This window comes from Plectrocnemia conspersa, unplaced genomic scaffold, assembly GCF_051122295.1.
Source record: "Plectrocnemia conspersa isolate PC_06_02 unplaced genomic scaffold, ASM5112229v1 ptg000008l, whole genome shotgun sequence".
Taxonomy (NCBI): Eukaryota; Metazoa; Arthropoda; class Insecta; order Trichoptera; family Polycentropodidae; genus Plectrocnemia; species Plectrocnemia conspersa.
In genome coordinates this window covers 787242-811399 of record NW_028277172.1, presented here as the reverse complement: position 1 = coordinate 811399, position 24158 = coordinate 787242, and the positions used below count along the sequence as shown (strand labels likewise).

The window sequence follows — 24158 nt, the reverse complement described above, 5'->3', positions numbered from 1 at the left end:
TCATATAGGATTGGCAATTGTTTTAATACATTATATGTAAAAAAATATATAATAAACGAATAAGTATATATAAAGTTGATGCACGTAATGTTGCTACAAAAATATTTTTTTTTAATTAGAAATAGTTATTTTAAAAATTGATACAAATCGAATAAGATTAGCTTATAGATTTGATTTGTTCATGTATTTGATAAAAGATACATACAGTCCGAATACCAAACATCATCGCTGTAGCAATTGATAACAAACTTAGCTTGTCAATAAGACAATTGGCTTTGAGCTGTCAGTCAAAGAAATATTTTGCATTTGAATACATACAAAAAATGTTAAAAGGAACACTGTGCATCATAAGTCCAAAGTTTGTCATACATCACTGCTCAGACGCAGGGTTTGAATTAATGAAAGCCAAGTTTTTTTGTAACAATGTGCCTCATCTTAATACATAAATAAAAAATTAGTATACACATAATAAAATAATTCGTTGAGAGACAAACATAAACTGAGACACAGCCTTTTATTAATCGTTAGAATAATAACTGTTTTTAATTTAAAATTGAGATTAAAAATCTAGATAAAATCTAAATGTACTCGAAGATATCTATTAACATTTGACGCTAATAGAATTTTAATTTTGAAATAAATAAAATAGTTTTAAACACGTCAATAATAACTTATTTAATACGGAATGACCTGAGTAATAATTTAAGTGTGGTTGTGAATAATGTCAGACATTATTCACAACTACCTTTCGACGCCGCTACAATACAAACATTGTTCTAACACATTAAGCTAAGATTCGTTTAAAACGTAAGCTATAGATTCTACTCCTTAAGCTTGTCCTTCACGTGTTCGGGGATGAGCAAGGTCAAAGCTTTGTGTAGCTGCACGGAGGACGTGGCCAGCACGCCCGATTGATTCGGATGCGATACGTTAGAGCCGTAGTTGTATGGACGCCCGAGAATATCGGTCAATACGCCGCCGCCTGCACGCAGGACTCCCTCGGGGGCACAAGTGTCCCATTTCTTGCAACCTGGCGAAGCGAAGACATACGCTGTGGCATTCCCTTCGAGAATTTGTAGTACCTGTTGAAAGATTTATTATTAATTACATTACAATTTCTTCTGCAATAAGTAGAAAATATGATTTTATTTTATACACTCAATACACAAAGACAATAAAAGTTTTAACTTCCTACCACTAATGTCATTTGTAACTTTTGATGTAAAAATGAGATGAGGCGAGTGTATTAATAAATATTGATCACGCCCTTACTTTATAACCAGCTCCGCCGACCCGCAACACTTTTTCCGGCTTCATAGCCTCCAAGCAGCTTTCGGCCAAAGGGTTCGAATGAGAGCGAGAAGTAGTGACGACTAAGGGTTTAGATATATTAGACGGTATCGGAGGTAGACCCTCGATTCCATATCCTTGCAGGCCCCAAATCGTCCTTCCGTCATCTGGATTTCCACTCCAATATGGCTGATGAATGACTCCGCCGACGGCTTGTTCGCGTACCGATATACCAATCAAGACTGTGACATGCTCCAGGAAACCTTAAAAAATAAATAAAACACTAAAAAATAATAGAACATGAATATTAATATAATATAATAATAACGGAAGGATTAATATTAAATACAAGTGATGATATGAAACATTTGTTACGTGCATATAATATATCATTGTGCCCTCGTAAGATACGGGTGGAAAAAAATAGTTGTTACAAAAAGCCTCCATATATTATTATTCACAGGTATGAGTGAAAGTATAGTAAATATTATAAGCTGCAGTCCCCGAGAGCTTGCGGAAGGAACCAGGGGTTAACGTTGTTATTAGGATATGGTTTGTCTTTTCACTCATTACCATATTCCGAATGCAGTAAGCTTAGGTACCACTTGGCAGTGATTAACGGATGAGTTACGTATGCTTTGCACCGTTCCCAAGTGTTGCCGTTTAACATTAACGCACCTAAAAACAAATTACAAAACAAAAGAATGTATCAAAAGAACCAGGAGCGACCCAGGACAATCTAAATATAAAAATATGTTAATGCATTTGTGCGTAATACATACAATTTTAATTATTGCATACATGTCTTTAAAAATGCATGTAAGTTATGTATGTACAGTAAAACACCTCTAATTGAAGATTAAAGACGGTAATAAAAATCAATTGTTATACATTAATCCCCGACACCGTAACATCTCAAACACAGTATTTTACATTGATATTTTTCAGCTTTTGAGAAGCATCGATTACTTTATATTGTGAATGTAGAAAAAATTCTATTGGCTTAGTTGGAACAACCACTGCAACAACGAGTGGGAGAAAAGGGAAATTGTCGCTTATTAAATAAAATCCATTTAAAATTCAAGTTCTCCTGGAGCTTCAGTTAGAAAAAATTTAGCATAAGCCAGTAAGTGGCACAAAAGTCATGTGCTAACTGTAATACCAAAGAAAATCTGCATTGTATTAGGTGGCACTGTTCGATTTGGTTCATGTTGGACTTTGTCTCGTGGATAAGAGAAACTGTTTCTTATCGTATCATAGAGTTTAATTTTTTGTGTGCTTTATAATAATTTTTTAAAAATTTATTTACAATAATATTTTTATTTTATAATTTATTTTTAATAATTACATTTTTTAACAATTATTTCAATGCATAATTGTAAAAAGTATTTCTTGTGACAAGCACACTAGCGGACAAATTAATCAGTGATTTTAAATATAGAAAGACGGGAGAGAAATATAATCTATCTAAAAACCTGGATGGTAAAGTAAAAGTTAAGTAATTAGATCATAAGATTTTTTACTTGCGCGCAAATTTTATTTTAATAAAATTTAAAATAAAAGATTTATGGTTATAAATAAGTTTTCTCTTTTTTATCATACATAGAACAGCCAAGACAATCGGCGACCTTGATCCCAGTTATTTTTATTTAATTATTTAAGGTTACTATGCTCATATAAAATTGATATTTTTAAGATAAATGCGAAACGTTACATTCCTAGATAAGGTTTTGTTAAATAATATTCAATTATTTGATTATATGCAGGAATAATATAGGCAATTAATGCATATTAACCTGGTTTAAAAATAGCAGTAAAAGCATATCACATAAAATAACGAGAAAAACTAATACAATCGTACAACCTTGGAGGTTATTGAAGCGTAATGGCAATAAAAAAAATAAAATACCTTGAGTGTACTCGGAGGTTCCGTCCAGCGGATCGACCCAGATCACAATGTCTTCTTCTATGGTGTTCTCCAAAATGTCGGGACACTTTTTGGCGAGGACTTGGGGATCTCCGTGCGTAATCAACATGTCGCTGGGTACCTAAAAATTGCACGGTTCATTTGAAAATATTTCAAGCGTCGTAATACCGATGAACATGAACCAGCATGCTTTTTAACAATAAATATGGATGTATTGACTGACAATGATAAGTACCTCAATGTCACTTACGCCTTCTTCGCCGATAATGGTAATGTTAGGAAATTGATGCGACAGAGAGGCGATAATGCACCTCTGAGCCGATCTGTCGGCTTCCGTTTGAGGGTCGTCTTTGCCCTGAAAATCAAATTGAATCAGCACAGCTCAGCTCGATAATGACAAAAGTAGTTTTAAACACGAGACACACCTTGTTGACGATGCCCAGCTCGCCTTGGCTCATGACGTCCCTGATGATCTTCCCGGCCCTGGCTGCGGCGGCCACGGAGGCCGCCAGCACGCGCATCACCAGCGGCCCCCCGCCTCCCGACATGGCGTCTTCTGCCGTCCGCTGCCGGCGTTCGCCTGCAACGACGCCCAAACACGCACCGAGTAACAGCCATACGTTTCTCGCTCTCATTCCTCTCATTCCTCTCAAAATCTAAACAAGGTCACTCACCTGAGCGTGAAGTTTAGCGAGGTTATCGCTCGACAATTGTTGACAGCTCAAGGCTACCGAGTGCAACGCGCTGTCGACTTACAATTTTTTTAAATATTTATAAGATTCAAATTGCAATACGTATTGTAAACTTGTGATAGTCTTTTAATAAATGTCGTGGCAGAGTTACGTCGAAGCGCGGAATATTCATGCGCTTCTCAATTATTTTTCATATGTTTACTTCGTTAATTAATTTTAATATAAACTAACTATAGTTTAAATCAGGACTGTGGAGTCATTGAAAATTTTGCATTTTCATGTAAATAATAACAACAACAAAACAATTATAATACTATTTATTATCTATTATATAAGACCACTCACATGTTTAATTTGGTGGCCGGTCGGCTATTGATTAATTGCATAAAAACTTTGTTTATTTCATATTACCGACTTAATACGCATGGCGCACGATAAATAATTAAAATAGTTAAGAAGGAGTCGGAGTCGGAGTCGGTCGATTTTTTACTACTCCGACTCCACAGCTCTGATTTAAATAATATTTATAGCGATGGCCGAAAGATATAATGATTCTAATGAATCGGATCTCAATTTTAGGACGAAGACGTACGTGTGACTTTTGTATCGTGTTTTGTTTGTCATAGAGCTGTATGTCAAATGCATAAAGTAATAAAATGTTCGGATTGCTAGGCATTTATAATTTATTATAATAGTAAATTAATTTACTTTTTAATATTATTATTTGTAAATAAAAATATAGTAATAGAGTATGAGTAGGAAATGCATTTGCGTGCGTGCATAAACAATGACAAAAAGGCATAGCATGATCTCGTTCTACCCTCGATTAAAAACATTTCGTTCTCTCGACAGTTAATAAGTTGTATGGTATTTGTAAATAACATTGTTGTTAAAACTGCTCAATTGTTTTACAGAAATAACTATACCGTAGGGATTGTGTATCAATATTTATGAAGTGATTACGTTGGCATTCGCAGCTTTTGGGATTTTCTTATGGCTTTTAAATAACATGGACGGTAATCAGTACGTTTAGACCATTTTTGACAACGCTTGTTGACATTTGTTGTAATGAAAAGAGGAAAGTGGATTTCTCTTATTTTTTTGCGGTTATTGTGACGAATCACTGCGATGTCTTATCCTCTAAAGATTAAAATCGGTAAGGCGAAGACTAACAATGCGAACTAGGTACTAGTTTTCCAGATTGTCTTACATATAATAAGTGTAGTTCTAAAATATAAATATCGGAACGCTACTCTCCTATAGAATGTGAGATGATATTCCAATTTATTTTGAAGAAAAAAAGACCCTGGTTATTTTGATTGTTGCGTTGTAGATAGGTTGTGCAGTGTGGTATGGGTGATTATTCAATCAAGTTCAAAGAAATTGTAGTTAATAACATCAATAAAACTGAATAGACCTTTTGTTTAATTTATCTTTGTAAAATATAGTAAAGATACATAATTATAATTTGGTATTTTTTTTATTAGAACCGGGCGTTGAAAATTATAATGGATGTTTTGAGTCTGTCTATAGGATTGACGATTTAATAAAGGTAAACAAAATAACTTTGTCAATTATGTTCATGGCATTGTATTTAAAATATTGTTTCTTTTTAAGTATGAAAATATAAAATTAGAAAATGTTAATAACATAAATAATGATAAACAATTAGAAGACATGATTGAAATAGGTAAGAAATGTATTTAAATTATATCATGATAAATTTTCTTTAAACTATGCTATTTTCAGAAACACACGACATCAAAGATGTACTTAAAACAAATAATATATATAATAACACTGTTGATATTTTATCATATAATCTTTTTAACGGTCCAATTGAGACGCAGGTAATTATATATCATATCATTGTGATGTTGATGAATATAAATTGCAATTAAAAGAGTATTTTTTTAGGAATATTCAAGGGACGTCGATGAACAAAATATTAAATTAATTTTAAATAATTGTGATATTTGTGGTAAAGTATTTCAAAGGAAAAAGTTACTTATGCAGCATATGAAAATTCATACCAATTCTTATGACTTTGCATGTGATTTATGTAAAAAGACATTTAGAACTAAAGATTCTCTCACAAAGCATACGTTTGTTCATAGTGAATCGCGCGACTTTAAATGCGACAAATGCAATAAAGCATTCAAAAGCAGAAGTACGCTCGTAAGCCATGTGCATATTCACAGACAGTCTTACGATTTTAAATGTGAGAAATGCGGTAAAGCTTTTAAAACTAGGAACTGTCTAACTAAACACACAGTCAACCATAGCGATTCTCGCGACTTTAAATGCCATAAATGCAGTTGCTCATTCATAACTAAAATATCTTATATACAACATATAAAAATTCACTTGCAGGATTCCCTCGTTTTAGAATGTGAAAAATGTGGAAAAGCATTCAACACTCGACGAAACTTATCAGATCATATGCAAGTTCATAATGACTTTGAATGTGACCGATGTGGGAAATCTTTCAGCACAAAAAGAAGGCTTTCAGATCATATGACGGTCCATTCCCTAAGCATTTTTGAATGCGATCAATGCGGTAAAAGATTCAAAACTAAAATTCGGCTTTCAATTCATATTACTCTTCATTCCGAATCCTTGGATTATTCGTGTAAAATATGCAAAAAAACATTCAAAACCAAAACTTATCTCGACAATCATACCAAAGTTCATAATGATTCGTATGACTTTGAATGTGAAAAATGTGCTAAAAAATACAGAACTAAAAAGAATCTCTACCGACATATGATAATTCACAATAATTCTTATGATTTTGAATGTGCAACATGTGGAAAAGTATTCAAAACTAAAGCTAATCTTTTACAGCATATGAGCGTTCATAATGATTATTACGTATATGAATGTGACAATTGCAGTAAAGTATTTAAAACTAGAAATTCTCTCAAAGTACATATGCTCATACATAGTAACGCTCGAGATTATGAATGTGACAAATGTGGTAAAACGGTTAAAACCAGGGGATACCTTTACCGACATATGAAACTGCATAAATTGGAAACTGATCGCGAGCTTTTAAGCCATAAGGTTCATAGTAACCTATGATTTTTAATGAAGAAATACAATATTAATAATAAATGGTATGCATCAATTTTATGTTGATATTTGTTTATATATTGATATTAATATTATATATTTTGATTATAAAAAATACTGCTATGTGTGAAATACTCGATATTTGTAAATTTTTCTAAATATAAAAATGAAAAACTGTTGGTTATGTTATGTTAAACGTTGATTTTTTAAAGGTATTGTTTGTTTAACTTTCATATCATTAATATACAGAAAGAGAAATAGATTCATTGTATTTTATTTTAAACATAATATAATATATAATTTAATTAGTTCTATAATTACTTCCTAATATTATAATTATTTGTATAGTTTAAAATTACAAAGCAACACTTCTGTTATTGTTTTTAAGTAGTATTATATTACATTATTTGTAATATTATCATACTGCCAGTTGTAGTAAAATTCTTATATAAATAATATCTGTCCACTGTCGCCTGACCCTATCCACCGGTAGATTTGATCAATCGGTCTTATCTACTGGCAGATAGGATCAATTGATACGACCTAATTGTAATATTCTCCGTTGTCAAACGATGAGAAGTGGCGAAAAGCAAAAAAGCGTTTATTGGTACAAGAAAATAGAAGATGTCGAAACAGCTGCGTAGTATATCACAATTTACGTTCAGTGGTGTAGTATCAATTTTGATCTAATAACGAAAATTGAAAATGTGCCAATATTTTAGAATAAATTCTTTTTATAATAAATAAAATATATCGTAATCTTCTCAAAACATAATATGTGAACAACAATCGGGATTCAGAGAAAAGCATTCCACTGAAACTGCATTACAAGTAGTGATAAATGATTGGCTGTTGGCTAAGGATACAAACAAAATCATTGGAGCAGTTTTCTTGGATTTCAAGAGAGCCTTCGAAACAATAGACAGAGAAATAATGTTGAAGAAATTGGAGAGTATAGGTATAAGTGATATAGTTTTGAGATGGTTTAATAATTACTTATATAAAAGAAAACAAAAAGTTAAGATAAATAATGTATGTTCTGAAGAGAGGTTAGTGTATTATGGAGTACCACAAGGGTCTAAATTGGGACCATTGTTGTTTGTTTTATATATAAATGATATAGTTAATAACGTAAGAAAATGTAAAGTTCATCTATTTGCGGATGACACATTGATCTATTGCATGGGTGATAACATTGAAGAAGTTGTGAGTAATTTGAATGATGAATTAGGTGTGTTAGAGATATGGTTAAAGAATAATGTACTTAAATTAAATGAGAATAAAACTAAATGTATGTTTATTAATTATAAAAATGTGTTAGATGATAGTACCAAAATAGTAATAAATAACTCTAATATAGAAATAGTGGATAATATAAAATATTTAGGAGTAATTGTTGATACAAAATTAAACTTTAAAGAACATTGTAATTACATATTAAAAAAAATTAGTAGAAAAATAGGTTTATTATCTAGATTAAGAAATATATTAAGTATAAATACAAAAAAATTAATTTACAATAGTATAATATTGCCCCATTTTAATTATTGTGCAACACTATTAAATATGTTGAATAAATTAGATAAACAAATGTTGCAAAAATTACAAAATAGGGCAATGAGAGTAATCTTAAATAAAAATAGATTAACTAATTGTAAAAGTATGATTGATAGATTAGAATGGTTGAATGTTCAAGAAATATTGAGTATGAATGTTTTAGTATTTATATATAAGTTAGAAAATAATATGTTACCACACTATTTTAATAAGTATTTAATAAGAAATAAAGATGTACATAAATATAATACTAGAAATAGAGAAAATTTAAAGATAATTAAGTATAAGAAAACGAGTACGGCTAGGGGAATTATGTACGGAGGTTTTAATTTATATAATAGTCTTCCAAGAGAAATCCGAAACAGCAAAAATATAACGGGTTTTATAAATGGAATAAAAAAACACCTTCGTACATATAGAAATAAAATATTATAATATTAAGTCTTTATTATTGTATATTTTTTCTTTCTGTTATGTATTTTTTATATATTTTTATATATGTTTACTAAATTTGTTAGATGTAAAGATTAGCTATTAAGCTAAATAAATTAATAAAATAAAGAATCCTATTTATTCATTATGGCAAAAAATAGTCGGCACTCTGGTAACACTAACGTGATGGCAACGTAGGCCACTTAGTGACGCAACCGACAGGGTCTCATCTTTCAAACTGTCATTTTGTCCACAAATTTATTAACATGAACTGCTTCAGTATGCCCTTTTGAGTGACACAGTAGCAGGAGCGCATACTGAGTGAGCAGGTCGCATTACTCAGTCCGTGAAGCTGACAATTAATTTATTATTTTAAGCTTGGATACAAATCTCAAGAGTATATTGCAATATCCAACTTCAGTTTCCGAATTTTTTGCTCCCAATCTGCGTTAATTCTTCGCTGTCCATGGTCATTGGACTTCAATTCTTGTGTTATCTAAATTTTATACAGGTGTAGGTTAATTTTCAGATCCAAAATGCGCCAAAAAACACCACCGAATCGACAATTCCAGGTTTTCGGCCACACTTGAAAGGGCGCCACAATGATGCATAGACCTAGATATAGGAAGACAGAATGTTTTGGTAGCTAAAAAAATGTTTGATGAGGACAACGATGGAGAAATTGTTCACAGAGTAAAAAAATATCATTTTGGATGTGGAGGAGGGCAAAAAGAGGAAAAAAAATTCAAGGATAATTCTCAACAATGGAGGATGTCTGTTTACCTTACGTTTATACGTTGGGCTTCTGGAAAAATAAGCTGACTAGACGTCGCCAAAAATTTTGTCCTCCTTTAACAAAATATTATAGAATGGTCCTCGATTGATATTTTCAAAATCTGATCACCTTAATGTAAAGCTTGTGCTTGATGAAGTTTTAAGAAAAATGAACAAGTTTATCAGTAGGATTAATATAGAGCCCCATGGCACTAAAAGGTTTAAATGAAAATAATATTGAAATCCGTTGCGCAACCGATCTCGCGCATGCGCGCGTGACATTTCTTGTTGTGACAGTTAATGCTAGTCGAGTTCTGGTTGTGATCTGAATGTTTATTACCCTGCGATTGACTAATTGTCGCAATGTCGTTTCCTACCAGTGTTAAATTAGGTAACATACCTACGATTACTTTAATTATTTTATTTTTTTCTAAAATCGCAATAATTATAAGACGTTGAGGTTAGGCTTAGCTTTTTTTACTTATAAATTATTTTATTTTATAATTTCGACTTAAATAATTGGGCTACAACTATAATTAATCAATTTACAAAACTAACTGCAGTTCAAGACATGTTTATAAAATAGATCCAAAGAAAGTTTGAATCATATATTTTAGAGAAAACTCTACAGTAATGAAAAACATTGTTTTTTAGAACCGGGTGTTGAAAACAATGATGGTTCTTTTGATTCTTCTTACAGGATGGAATGTATTGTTAAGGTAAATGAAACACTTACATATATCAATCTTTTTTACATATGCTAATAATATTTTTTTAGCAAGAAAATATAAAAATAGAAAATGAGCATACAAACATATTAGATGACATGATTGAAATAGGTAAAAAAAATTATTTTCATAATACACTTTTATCATGTTTGATATATTCAATTATAAGAATGTTCTTTTCAGAAACACATGACGTCAAAGATGTACTCAAAACGAACAACGACAACTTTAATTATCAACTTTACAACGTTCCCATAGAGTTCCACGTAATTGCCTTTCACATGAAATAGTCGCAAATTTTTTTTTTGAATTCATTATTTGATGTATAATACAAGAATATGGTAGTAAATTGACCTTAGTTATATTGTCTTCTTAAACATTTCAACACTGACAAACAACTAATGTCACATTGATTGATTGTCCTAGTAACTTATTTATTGTCACGGTCAATATTACGACTTACAATATGTAAGAATCGTATTAAGCATATCTAAACCGAATTTTGCCCAATAGGAGAGCGCAAAAAACAATTATCGCTTCTCAGAAGTCAAAAATTCACGTCAAAAGCAATAAAATCATATCGGAGCCATAAATTATTTACATTAAATCAAATTTAAAAAAATATTATATAAATATGTTTTTTATTTTTTATTTCTTCGGTTATATATGTAAATATCTATGATACCTCAAAACGTTAAGATTCAATGTTAAGATTCATAGTATAGTTGGGGGACTAAAAAATACTCTTACAATTTTTTGCAATACGTACATACAAATCAGGCACGTGTGGTGAGATATTCTTCCTTTGGTTCGCTCACACAAAGTAATGGGCATCCAAATAGCATGTCCCCAATTTATCGTGTTATTGGGGGTTTTACTGTATTTCATTAAATGACATGTATTTTTCTGACTTATTTGTCCAGCTTGAACACAGATGTTTGAGGTGACTTTTTTTAGTTCCCGCAGCATCCCTAAATGAACAAAAAATTACGAAACAATCTTTGCAGCGATTAGTCCTCAAATAAAAATTTTCAGTGTCCTTTGATATTTTCAAAATCTGGTCACCTTAACAAAGGAGGACAAAAAATTTGGGGAAGATAATCTTCCTCAAAATATCAAATTCGATATATTTAGACATTTGTAATTTTACCTGTGTTTCTAAAAGTAGAGCTGAATTATTCCTTAGTTCTGTTCAAAGTTAGGTAAAGTAAGGTGACGAGATTTTGAAAATATCAAAGTAGGATACTAAAAATAAGAAGGTCGTCATGGAAATTTTCACTCAAAAACTATCTTGGAATTGTTGCGGAGCTAAAGTCATTTTAGAATTTTTTGTTCAAGGAAGACGTAGTGAGGACAAAATCTTTGAGGAGGACAATCTGATGTCTGCTCGCTTTAAATAAAGGCATTTGAACAATTTCCTAAATTAAAAAGATTTCATTAGAAAAAAGCTAACGATAGATTTATGTAAGGCATATATGACATAACCTCAAATATTCCCATATTTTTACAGTAAAATAAGATTTAACGTAGATAAATTCATACCTTCATAATCATGAATTCAGATTCAAATTTGCGGCATCAATACAAAATGCAATTAAATATAATAACATTTATTATTATTTTTAGAAGCAAGTTGAAGAAGAGAATGAAAATCAATCAGGTGATATTTGCGACAAAAATATGAAAAAAAAAATCTTTAGTTGTAACACGTGTGGAAAAATGTTCCGAACTAAAAAGTTACTAATGCTGCATTTGGTGGTTCATTCCGACGCATATGATTATGAATGTCATAAATGTGGTAAAGAATTCAAAACAAAACAATCTCTCACAATGCATCAGATCGTTCACAACGAATCGCGTCACTTTGAATGCGCCAAATGTAGTACAACATTCAAAACGCGACAGTCTCTCAAACAGCATCTGGCTGTTCATAACGAGTCTCGCGACTTTAAATGCGACATGTGTGGTAAATTTTTTAAAACTAAATACGTTCTCTTAAACCATATGCATATACATAGTGACATAAAAGATTTTGAATGTGACATATGCGGTAAACTGTTCAAAACCAGACAATCTATCATACAGCATATGTTCGTTCATAGCGAGTCTCGATGCTTTGAATGCAACGTATGTAGTAAATCATTTAAATTCAGTTACGTTCTCACAAAGCACATGCATATACACAACAACGCTATCGAATTGAATTGTGGCAAATGTGATAGAACGTTTAAAAGTAGAGTTTCTCTCACCAATCATATTCTTCTTCATAACAATTCTTTTGCCTATGCATGTGATATGTGTGATAAAAGATTTAAAGTTTTAGATTCGCTTAAAAGACATATTCTTCTTCACGACAATTCTTTCAGCTACAAATGCGACATATGTGATATAACGCTTAAAAATAAATATTTTTACTTAAAGCATAAACGTATTCATACTGACATTCAAGATTATAAATGTGATAAATGTGGTAAAACGTTCGACATAAAAAAATCTTTCATACGACATATGGTTGTTCATGATGACTTCCGTAACTTTGAATGTAGTACGTGTGGTAAAACCTTCAAAACTAGAAATTGTCTCGCAAAACATAAGCTAATTCATAATGTCTCACAAGACTTTAAATGTAACAAATGTGATAAGACATTTAACAGTAGAAGTTGCCTCACAAAGCATGCGCTCACTCATTTGAATACTTATGACTTTGAGTGTGTCAAATGTTTTAAATCATTTAAAACTAGGCAGTATTACAGAATCCATATGTCTCTTCATAATGAGTCTCGTAACTTTGAATGTGATAAATGTGGCAAAACATTTAAAACTAAAAGCAGTCTCCTATTGCATATTCCTGTTCATAGCTTCGCTCGTGATTTTAAATGTAAACTTTGTGATAAAACGTTCAAAATTAAATATTCTCTAACAAAGCATCTCGCTTGTCATAAAGAGTCTCGTGACTTTGAATGTGATAAGTGTGGTAAAACGTTAAAGAGTAGACAAACTCTCAATAATCATATGTTTATTCATTGCGTGTCCCGTGACTTTGCATGTAATAGATGCGGTAAAATGTATAAAAGCAAACCAGCACTTCTTAAACATAAACGCATTCATAAGATCTCAGATTGCTTAGAATGTGGCAAATGTGGTAAAACATTCAAAACAAAACAAACTATGAAGAGGCATACTCAACTATTTCATGATCAAAACGGATGATACTTTAACTCGTTTTGTACTATTTAGAACAGAACAACTCTTACTTATCTTATGATGATCTTTAGTAGGATTATCATGAAAGCATTCCATTCTAGGCATGTGTCTTCTACCATACATTTTCATATTCTTCCCATTCTATCGGACTCCAATTTTTGGAGCACTTTCTAGAGCTTTTCTGAAACTTTTTCTTCCTAAAGGATTGCATATCGTTGTACATGGATTTTCCTCAAACATTCTGGTTCGACAGAAATCAATGGAGTAATGGCTAACAATATTACGTTGGTCCGCAGGAAATCTATAAGCTGTGTTGATTGCGCAAATTTTAAAATAAACGTTTATTACTGAAACCATTGTTTTATTGGTCCTTTAATGTTTCATCCCTTTCTCCGACTTTATAGTAATCTGTTTCATTAATGGCGATCCTCGCTTTAAGATAAATTATATACCTTACAATATTCCCATATTTTAGCCATTTATAAAAGTATGAGGTAAATCATGCCTCTTAGTTTTATTAATCATTTTTTTATTAGTCAAACTAATATATGTGCACTTTGCTATGATAATCCATAATCAAATGTTAGAAAGTCTTGTAGCCAGTTAACTGCTGGAAGAGCGGTTAACTAGCTTTATTGTACAAAATATATAATTTACCGAAAATGTAGAAGTCAGTTGAATGATCGCCAATTCGAGAGTCTTCGTTGTGGTCGTCAATGATGAATGATTGCCAGTAATTCATGAATCACATATTTTATAACTGTCCTTCAAAAAATATTGGGCGAATAGAAGACAAGGCCAATCATATTAAGGCTTAATTCCACCTCCAAATTTGTGAAAGCTTGTTTCAAGGTTCCGCAACCGGGGCGACTGTCCAATAATTATAAAGGATGATTCAAAAATGCTTATTTAATGCGAAGCCATTAGTGTTTTTTTTTATAAAGAAAACTCGACTTCTCCGAGAGATGCAGCTTATCATTTCCATTCCCTTTCGAGGCTTAGTGACAAATCAATTTTATGACGGATCATTTTCCCCTGAGAGATGAACTGGCTTAGTTTATCTAATGAAAGTTCTAAAACTATAATTAGTTAATTCGTGTAGGTCAGGTTTGGGTTTGAACAGCAAATGGACGTTTCGCAATCCATGTAAATATAATAATTTAATCAATACGATTGTTCCACAGAGCAATCTGCTGAATAAAAAAACAACTAGAAAAATATCAAACACCATATTATAAAATTCGAGAAGAAATGCAGACAGAAGACAATAAAAAAATTTATCCTGTTATTAATGAAAGTGGTGATGAAATTAAGGTATAAAAAGATCTCAATGGAATGTGAATTCCACTTTTTTCATTTCTACCATTATTGTTTTTTCTTTATATAATTAATATCCTAAAATAAAACATACTGCAGAAAAAGTTAGATAATGTATATTTATTTTTTATTCATTGTAGACTTACGCATTTTAAAAAAATAACTCAAAAAGCATTTCTCTCCTGGCACTCGCAAAATCAAGGACATTTTTCGCGCGCGTGTCGCAATTAGAACATAGGGCAAGTGCTCTTGTTTACAAACTAAATACAAGGTCATTTAATACATAAAAATGAAAAAAATTTGATTTGCTGATTTCGTTAAATTCACAAAATACAGTTGAAAGAACCTAACCTCAAATTTTGTATGGGTGCCTAGTCCCCTATAGCGAAGTCCCGATCTTTACGCTATAGGGGGGTTGATTGTAATGATATAATTTTAATAATAGCATCGTAGGGCGACCTGCGGCGGTATGCTAAAATAAACTTGTTTATTTTATTCAAATATTTACATATATTAATGACATAATAAAAAATTTTAAATTTACATTAGCTTTTAAATTACTTTATATATTCAAAGTCACAAACATGCATTTATATGGCGTAAAAACATGAATTTTTTCCTTATTACTTTTCCACATTTATCACATTCAAATTTAGACGTACGACTATGAGTTGTCATATGTTGCAAAAATCTATATTGATATTTGAAAGCCTTCACATTTGTCGCATGCAAACTTATGAACATCTAGATGAATTCTTATATGGTTTGAAAGATTATTTTGAGTTTTGAATGTTTTTCCACATTTTTTACATTCAAAGTTACGTGCTAATGTATGAATTTTCATATGTTTCACTAAGTAATCTTGAACTTTGAATGTCTTCCCACATATTTTACATTCAAAGTCACAAGCAATAATATGTGTTTTCATATGGTGCCTAAGAGTTTCTTTAGTTTTTAATATTTTTCCACATTTAGCACATTCAAAGTTATGTGCATCGCAATAAATTTTAACGTGGTTTAATTTTTTTTCTTTTATTTTGAATACTTTTCCACATGTATCACATTCAAAGTCACAACTTTTATTTTGATTTTTTATATGCGATGAAAGACTGTCTTTGGTTTTGGATGCTTTTTCACATTGAAAATAACGAGCATCACTGTGAATTTTTATATGTCGAAAAAGCTCACATTTAGTTTTAAAAACTTTTCCACATTTGTCACATTCAAAGTCACAAACATCACTATGTTGAGATAAAATATCCACACATTTACTATTCATTTTCACTATATCTTTAATATCTTGCATTTCTGAAATCATAAAATGATCAGAATAAATTTATTCAAATGTAATGCAGTAAATAATATTCTTACCTATTTCGAACATGTCATCTATAAATTCTATATCATTATCATCTTCCATCTTAAAAAATATTAAAAATATCATTGTGATGTACAATTTATAGCTTCGGTTATTCACAATCTTACCTTGGTTTTACATTTAATTGTGCCAATAAAATCATTGCTAACTTCTGGTTCTGCAAAGAAGTTAATATTATACAGGATATATTTCATATTATATATGTACTTTGTATGACTATGCTTCACCGTATTTATCGCAAGTGCTATGAATTGTTTCATGGCGTATCATTCTACATGTCTCACATTTTATTTTGCAAACATTGCTATGAGTTTTCATATGTTGCATGAGCATATATTTAAATTTAAATGCTTTTTCACACTTATCGCACTCAAAGTCACAAGCATCATTATGAGTTTTCATATGGGATAAAAGATTATCTTTTTTTTTATACGCTTTTTCACATTTATCACATGCAAAATCACGAGCATCACTATGAGTTTTTATATGCTTTGAAAGACCATCTTTATCTTTGAATGTCTTATCACATGTTTCACATTGAAAGTTGCGAGCATCACTATGAGTTTTTATATGACGCGAAACTTGATCTTTACCTTGAAATTTTTTTTTACATATGTCACATTGAAAGTTACGAGCTTTATTATAAATATTCATTAGATCCGAAATACTGATTTTAGTTTCAAATATATGTTTGCTATTTTCAAAAGAATAAGTTCCGTCTTGCTTAACATCTGCATATTTATCATCTAGATCTCTTTCTCTTTTCTAAAAAAATAGTTTAAATGTATCTGTTAAATAACATATACATACATATTTATAAACATAAATAGTCATTACTTGTGTTTGCATATCAATATTTGAAACTTGAGATATAATATTCACACCATCCTGCTTTATTGAACTCATTGTATCATTATCATCATTGGCGTTACATTCTATTCTCATATCTTCCAACTTGAAAGAAAACATACATTGATTATTCGAAAAATTCCTAAGCTTTGAAATACCGCATAAATTAGTTGTCGTATTTTATGGTGACGGTTAGTTTTAATTTTTAATCTTACCTTGACTTTTAAACCAATTGGGCTAACCGAATTAAATATTTCTTCATTGTTTTCAATGTCTGGTTCTGAAAAGTTAAAGCATGTCTTTAGCTAAATATAAAAATATGCGCTTAACTCTTTGGTTGCCGAGTCTTTTGGGATTATCTTAATATCGATATATAACAGTGAACGTCACACTATCCAATTTTTACACACATACATTCGCGCGTGCTAAATCCTAGTTACAAAAATAAAGTTGTATATTTTGCATGAAAATATGATTGTGTGTTGTTTTTGTTTCTACCGCGCCGCAATAACGGTTATTATCGGGAAACTTAATTAATGAAATATTTTTGTTATATAGTGATACAAATTACATACATATAATAGATATAAATTTACATACATAGAAAAAATATATATTTTAAAATACAATTAATTACAATTAAAAAATAAAATCACGGTTAAGTTGGAAGTCAGTTTTCTTTGGTTTCGTTCCAACAATACTATCACTTTCTAATAATATAGAAGAAGATTGGTAGTTCATTTTCAATTTTTGAAAAGTCAGTATGAGTGTACCGAATCTTAACTGATACATTTAAAATTCGTACTGCAATAGTGCATCGGCATTTTTTTTGTGAATGTGAGGAAGAAGCGATACATTCTCGCTTCTCTTGTTGAAGCGGCAATGCACTTTTTAAGGTTTTTCGTCTGTGTCATTTTCACATCCGGCTATAAAATAAATATTTCGGCCCATTTCGCACAAAATAAATAAAAAAATAATGTATATGTAATATCACAGTAACTGGTTGTCAACTCCTACTTTATCGCTGTGTAAGTTCCAGTGTCTGTGTGTTTTGGATAGAAAGTGGAAGATGTGATGCTCACTGATATATAACATACATATATGTTCGTAAAATATTATTTACAAATACTTATTAAAAATGTATCCGATTCTTTTTTCAATCATGATGAAATCAGATCCGAAAATTTTCATTATAGTACCAAAGCTGATATATAGGATTTCGAAACCAAATTAAACAAAATTCAGAAGACAAAATAAATTGCAAAGCATAATCTAAATACTCAATAACCCAATCTTGTCGGTTAGCGATTAGACTCATGAGTTTAATTTGCTATTAATATTTTAAAATACACTGTTCGTTAAAAAAACGACAAGGACATAAATATGGTTTTTAATAGTTTATCAATTTTTCGTGCAACTATTTTCGTTTTTTTAATTTTGTTAAAAAAAAAATTAATAAACATTTGTGTTGTCACAGAATTTAGAAAAAAAGACGGAAAATTTGCGATTCCGTAAGTTATTTTATTTTATGTTTTTATGTTTCTTTTACGTCTTTCTACTTTTATTTCAAATCTGGTTTTTATTTTGTAGAAATATGACTGTACATAATACCGATTGGCATTCATGGCTTCAGGAAATGCAGACTGATGATGAACCTGATGACACTGACTCGGACATTAGTATAACTCAAGACATAACGCTAGAACAAAGCAATCACGATTCAGAAACAGAACAAGAATGTGTTGATTCCGAAGACGTTAAAGACATAATTGAAGACCGAGAAGATATTTTTATAGGAAAAGATGGAGTTACATTCTGGAAGAAGATAAAACCACTACAATCTATAAAAACTCCTAGTCGTAACATTATCAAACACTTTTCAGGACCCAGAGGAGACGCGAGAAATGCGAAAACGGAACTGAACTCACTCAAACTGTTTATCGATGACAATATTATAAAAAAAATTACTGACTCAACAAATTTATATATAGAAAAAATAAAAGAAAGGGATGCTTGCCTTACGGATGAAATTGAAATTAAATGTTTGATTGGTTTACTATTTTTCATCGGCATACATCGAAGCAACGGTTTTAACGCAACTAAAATGTGGGACAATTCTAAAGGAAGTGGTCTTGAATCCTGCTATCTAAGTATGAGCGAGTATCGATTCGGTTTTCTCATGCGCTGTCTGAGATTCGATGACATAAGAGATAGGGAGCAAAGAAAGACTTTAGATAAACTGGCTTTAATTCGCGAGGTTTTTGAACTATTCCTGATAAATTTTCAAAAACATTATGTATCTGGTAAATACCTAACGATAGACAAACGATTGCTTGCATTCAAAGGGAAATGTTCTTTTCGCCAGTCGATTCCAAGTAAGCTAGCAAAATATGGCATTAAAGTATTCGCTTTAGTAGATTGTAAAACAATGTACACTATGAATTACGAAGTGTACTGTGGAGAACAAAAACCAGGACCATACCTAGTCAGTACCACAGGAAAAGATATAGTACTACGCTTAGCAAAACCCATATACGGAACTAATAAGAATATAACAGGTGACAACTGGTATTCTAGCATTCCTTTAGTGCAATCACTGTTAAAAAAGGAACTGACTTACGTGGGTACATTAAAAAAAAACAAGCATGAAATACCAGTCGAATTTTTGCCCAACAGAAGCAGAACTATAAATTCGTCAGTATTTGGATTTCAAGAAGAAGCTACCCTCGTCTCATATTGCGAGAGAAAAAGCAAGGCAACAGTACTAATTTCGACTATGCACAATGATGATGCCATAGATAGAACGACAGAAGCGAAACAAAAACCAGAAATCGTCACATTTTACAATAGGACTAAAGTTGGGGTCGACGTAGTGGATCAGCTTTGTTCGCACTACAATGTTTCACGAGCGACTCAGAGATGGCCAACGGTTATTTTTTTTGATTTGTTAAATATTAGCGCCATAAATGCAATGTGTATATACTCAGAAAATCATGATCATAAAAAAATTGCGAGAAGAGCTTTCATTGAAGAATTTGCTTGGCAACTAATAAAACCTCAAATTCAAAGAAGGGTAGATTCTACCGCAGTACCCGTGACGATCCAAACACGAGGGAAAATGTTGCTACATCTAGAAAAAATAGAAATACCGAGAGAGAGACCTGTAGGAGTGAAGGGAAGATGTAAAATGTGTGGAAGGAGCAGAAACAAAACCTCAAGGAAATATTGCGTCAAATGCAATAATTGGGTATGTCCGGAACACACTAATATTATTTGTAAAGAATGTTTTGACTCAAGATAAAGATTAAATCGACTATTTATTTCAATAACATAAATTATTTTACAAAAATTTTACTGCTTTATAACCATTTTCATGTTTACAGTTTGATAAAAATAAAACTTGGTGGTTATAATTTAAGGAAAAAAATTAAAAGCCTTTTACAATTTTAGCAAAAGAAAAAGAAAAATATAGAACAAAAAAAAACAATAAATCAAGTGATAATTTGAATACATTTCACTGAAGATCTGAAACCATTGATATGTTCCAGTACTGATGTAAATATAAAAAAATGCACGGTTTCTATAAATATTATTAAAAAAAATAAAAAACAAGATGTAAACAATGACAATGAACTATCAAAAGCCATTAACATTTTTAAATAACCGTGTGTTACCACTAAATAGTGTCTAACTATTGTCGAAACAATAAATATTTATTTTTATTTGTGATATGTTGTGGTGACTGGAAAGCAACCATAATGGGTTCGATTATAAGGGGTCACCAGCAGGCCTGCCGAGAGGGGACGAATTCCCAGGGCCCAACTCTGGAAAAATCATAGCAAGAATATATTTATAAAAAAGTAAAAACTGACTTAAACTACAGTTGTTTGAGATGTATGTATCTCAGGTATAAGTTCCTTCAGCCCTTTTTATATATACAATAAATAAAAAGAGCAGAACATTGCCCTCAAAAGCGTCCACTTTCTAGGTAATATTTTTACAATTAACATTATCATTCAAAGGGACAGATTGTAGTTTTTTGACACAGCTCCGTTTGTGTTAAAATTTGTTTGCAAATTATTGTTGACTTACTGATTTTTGAACATTTAAGAAATATTAGACATGAGAGGAAATATTCAACGAATTTAAATTAGTAGCAGTAAATTTAGGCATTCGATCTGAAAATTTAGGTTGAATACCTAAGGAAGAAGCAATTAAATAACGAAAAATCAACAACAGCACCAGCTACATTATATAAATTTAATATTTTTATAGATTGTATTATTGATAATTTGACAACTGGATTTAATGCAACAAAATAAATAAATAATACATTAAGTGTTATGTGATTATTACTAAAATAAAATCTAGAAAAAAATCTCGAATCTATCCTGAAAATATTCATTTCAGTAAAATCATATCGGAATACATTTTCACCAGTAGATATATATTTTTACCAGTGAAAATATAAATTATCTGGCAGGTGCTAGTAAAATTATATGATTTCAATTTTTTATATGTAGTAATATATATATATTTACATCCAATGTATAAATGTTACAGTGAATGTGTATTTTTTGATAAAGTTATATTTTCACTTACTAGTCCAAATACATTTTTACTAGTAGATATGTATTTCTTCTAGCGAAAATATAATTTAACTGATAGGCGCTAATATGCTGCTCTAAAATGTCTATGAAACTCAATTTCACAGTTGCGAAACGTTCATTTGCTGTTCAAACCCAAACCTAACCTAATGAAAGTTCTAAAACTAATTGTAGTTTTACTTTTATTAGGTCAAGAACAAAATACAAACTAAGCAAACTCTCTCAGGGGAAAATAAGCGGAAGAATAAGTACAGACAAACATTGCATCTCACATATTGCTCCATAGTTTGTCTGCGTTTCGATATTACACTATGTTTTAAAAATATGATCCTTACAGATATTAGTATAGACTTCTAATATAAGAGGGCTGATCAAAGTATATCCAAACCGAATTTTGGTTAATAGGAGAGCGTAAAAATAATTATCACTTCACAGAAGGCAAAAACTCACGTCAAAAGCAATAAAATCGGGTCTGCGATGGCGACGGTGAGCCCTTTCACATGTTTTTACAATAAGCAAATTCATATATTAAAATTATCAAGCGCTCACAGACAAAAGCAAATCAAGAGTGATTCTGAAATATTTCTTTGTCATTTTTTCTATCTTACTTTGGTTTCATAACAAAATTTAATCATGACTGTGGACTTTAAAATTTATATATTATGACTAAAATTAAATCTTTTATACATACAACTTTATAAAAATTATATTGGTTTAATCTGCAGTGTAATATAAGTTATCAAATTATCCGTTATTCTATGAATATTTTGAAACTGATAAATTTATTCACCATAATAGTTTTGTAACAAACAAAAATTTTAGCCGCCGTTGTAATTAATTTAAAAGTGCTAATTTTAATGAAAATTTTAATTTTCCGGTTGAAGTTTAGGAATCACTCTGCTTCTTCTTACTTATATTTTTATTGAACCTCTGCTTTTTGTTTCCCATATGCAATTCTGAATTTATCTGTATTTTGTAAATAAAATTAATTTAAATCAAGAATCAAGAAATAATATACATATTTTTATATAATATATTTATTTTTGTTATCAACATTCCAATAAAATTATTGTAAACAATTCCGTCCGATTTCTATTATAGTACATCTTTAATTTTTTAACTATTAAGTTTATTATTTAAAGAAAAAATATTTAATAGGATTTAATTTAAATCATAAAAATATATATTTACAAAATTTTCAGTGTCAGCAGCAATTATTAAATTTCATAGAATATATATTAATATTTTAATGAATAAATCATACCTGTATATACATACATACATTTGATCAGGTAATTTATATTTATTATATGTAAATTTAATAAGTTTTCCGTTGCTAACAATTTTTCATCAAAAATTCCAAGTTTTATGAAATATGAAACACTAATTACATTTTTGAAATACTACTTTTTTTTAAAAAAATAACAGTGATGAATTACCTGGAATTTAAAAAAATATTTTAAGTCTTATGTATGTATGTAGTAAAATATAAATGTATAATGTTCTTGTTTTCTATAATTTATCTATTGTTTATTTGAACGATGTGCGTGTACATAAAGATTTCGATTAAATAAAATATTAGCAATTATACATTGTTTAAATTTTCAATTAATTTATAATTAAATACTATTTCAGCAAAATACTAAAATCAAATATTTTAGTTTATTCATTACTATCTTATTTCAATAAATTGAAGGATGATTGAGAAGAAATTACTACGGGAGCTAAAAAGTCGTTTCGAAAAAAAATTCAAAAGGAACAACATTTTTTAGGACAATCCTCTTTCTTAACAGGAGGACGTCTGGTCACCTTAAAAGTAAGCGTGAACAACCTATCGAGTTTATGCGCATCCATGATTCAAAATAATAAATTAAGTTGATAATAATACCGGTTTTTATAAAATGTGAATACGCCATTGTAGAGCTGAGGCGCCAAACGTCAAATCAGCGAATCTATGTATGTTGGTCCAAATATGCCATAATTTTGAGCATGAAAAACTTGGTTTCAAAGCCAATTAAAATTATCATTTGTCTAACTATCTATAGACGAGACTTCGTATTATTTGTCTTCGATATAAGTCTATGAAGGTTTTTACAAAACTACGGTGTTGTCCCTGAATTAAACATTTTTTCATTAATATTATGTTTTATACTGGAAGGGCTGCAACCCCACAACTCTTATGAACGAACGGCCACTGTCACTGATTGATATCTATAAAAGGTAATCTATTTTTATTAATGTAATTTTGCACAGTTTACTTCCACGCCATATTAAAGGGTAATTGAAGATTCGATCATCAAAAATAGACATATTCAAAATGTTCCTTTT

General features: G+C 30.5%; 3 protein-coding genes across 10 annotated transcripts; 1 reads left to right on the top strand and 2 right to left on the bottom strand.

Moving 5' to 3' along the window:
* Window positions 1–165: 165 nt before the first annotated feature.
* Window positions 166–4028, bottom strand: LOC148232668 (3'(2'),5'-bisphosphate nucleotidase 1). 7 transcript variants are annotated; one of them, XM_088191113.1, is made up of 7 exons: window positions 3892–4028; window positions 3643–3797; window positions 3453–3572; window positions 3200–3338; window positions 1864–1968; window positions 1273–1553; window positions 166–1082 (listed from the first exon to the last, which is right to left on the bottom strand). In XM_088191113.1, the coding sequence occupies exons 2-7, from the start codon at window positions 3763–3765 to the stop codon at window positions 822–824; spliced, it is 1029 nt and encodes a 342-aa protein (XP_088047239.1). In that variant the 5' UTR covers window positions 3766–3797; window positions 3892–4028; the 3' UTR covers window positions 166–821. The 7 variants fall into 7 exon arrangements, with proteins under 7 accessions (XP_088047239.1, XP_088047242.1, XP_088047243.1 ...); XM_088191116.1 differs by lacking the exon at window positions 1864–1968; XM_088191117.1 differs by lacking the exon at window positions 1864–1968 and having other exon boundaries at window positions 3468–3572.
* A 912-nt stretch (window positions 4029–4940) lies between these two features.
* On the top strand, window positions 4941–7042 carry LOC148232667 (uncharacterized). The gene is made up of 5 exons (XM_088191106.1): window positions 4941–5065; window positions 5397–5461; window positions 5527–5599; window positions 5659–5759; window positions 5827–7042. The coding sequence occupies exons 1-5, from the start codon at window positions 5038–5040 to the stop codon at window positions 6991–6993; spliced, it is 1434 nt and encodes a 477-aa protein (XP_088047232.1). The 5' UTR covers window positions 4941–5037; the 3' UTR covers window positions 6994–7042.
* An 8499-nt stretch (window positions 7043–15541) lies between these two features.
* Window positions 15542–23870, bottom strand: LOC148232666 (uncharacterized). Of its 2 annotated transcripts, XM_088191104.1 has the most exons (7): window positions 23719–23870; window positions 17439–17503; window positions 17212–17328; window positions 16602–17139; window positions 16482–16531; window positions 16368–16416; window positions 15542–16304 (listed from the first exon to the last, which is right to left on the bottom strand). In XM_088191104.1, the coding sequence occupies exons 1-7, from the start codon at window positions 23744–23746 to the stop codon at window positions 15688–15690; spliced, it is 1464 nt and encodes a 487-aa protein (XP_088047230.1). In that variant the 5' UTR covers window positions 23747–23870; the 3' UTR covers window positions 15542–15687. The 2 variants fall into 2 exon arrangements, with proteins under 2 accessions (XP_088047230.1, XP_088047231.1); XM_088191105.1 differs by having other exon boundaries at window positions 16186–16416.
* Between the last annotated feature and the right edge of the window lie 288 nt (window positions 23871–24158).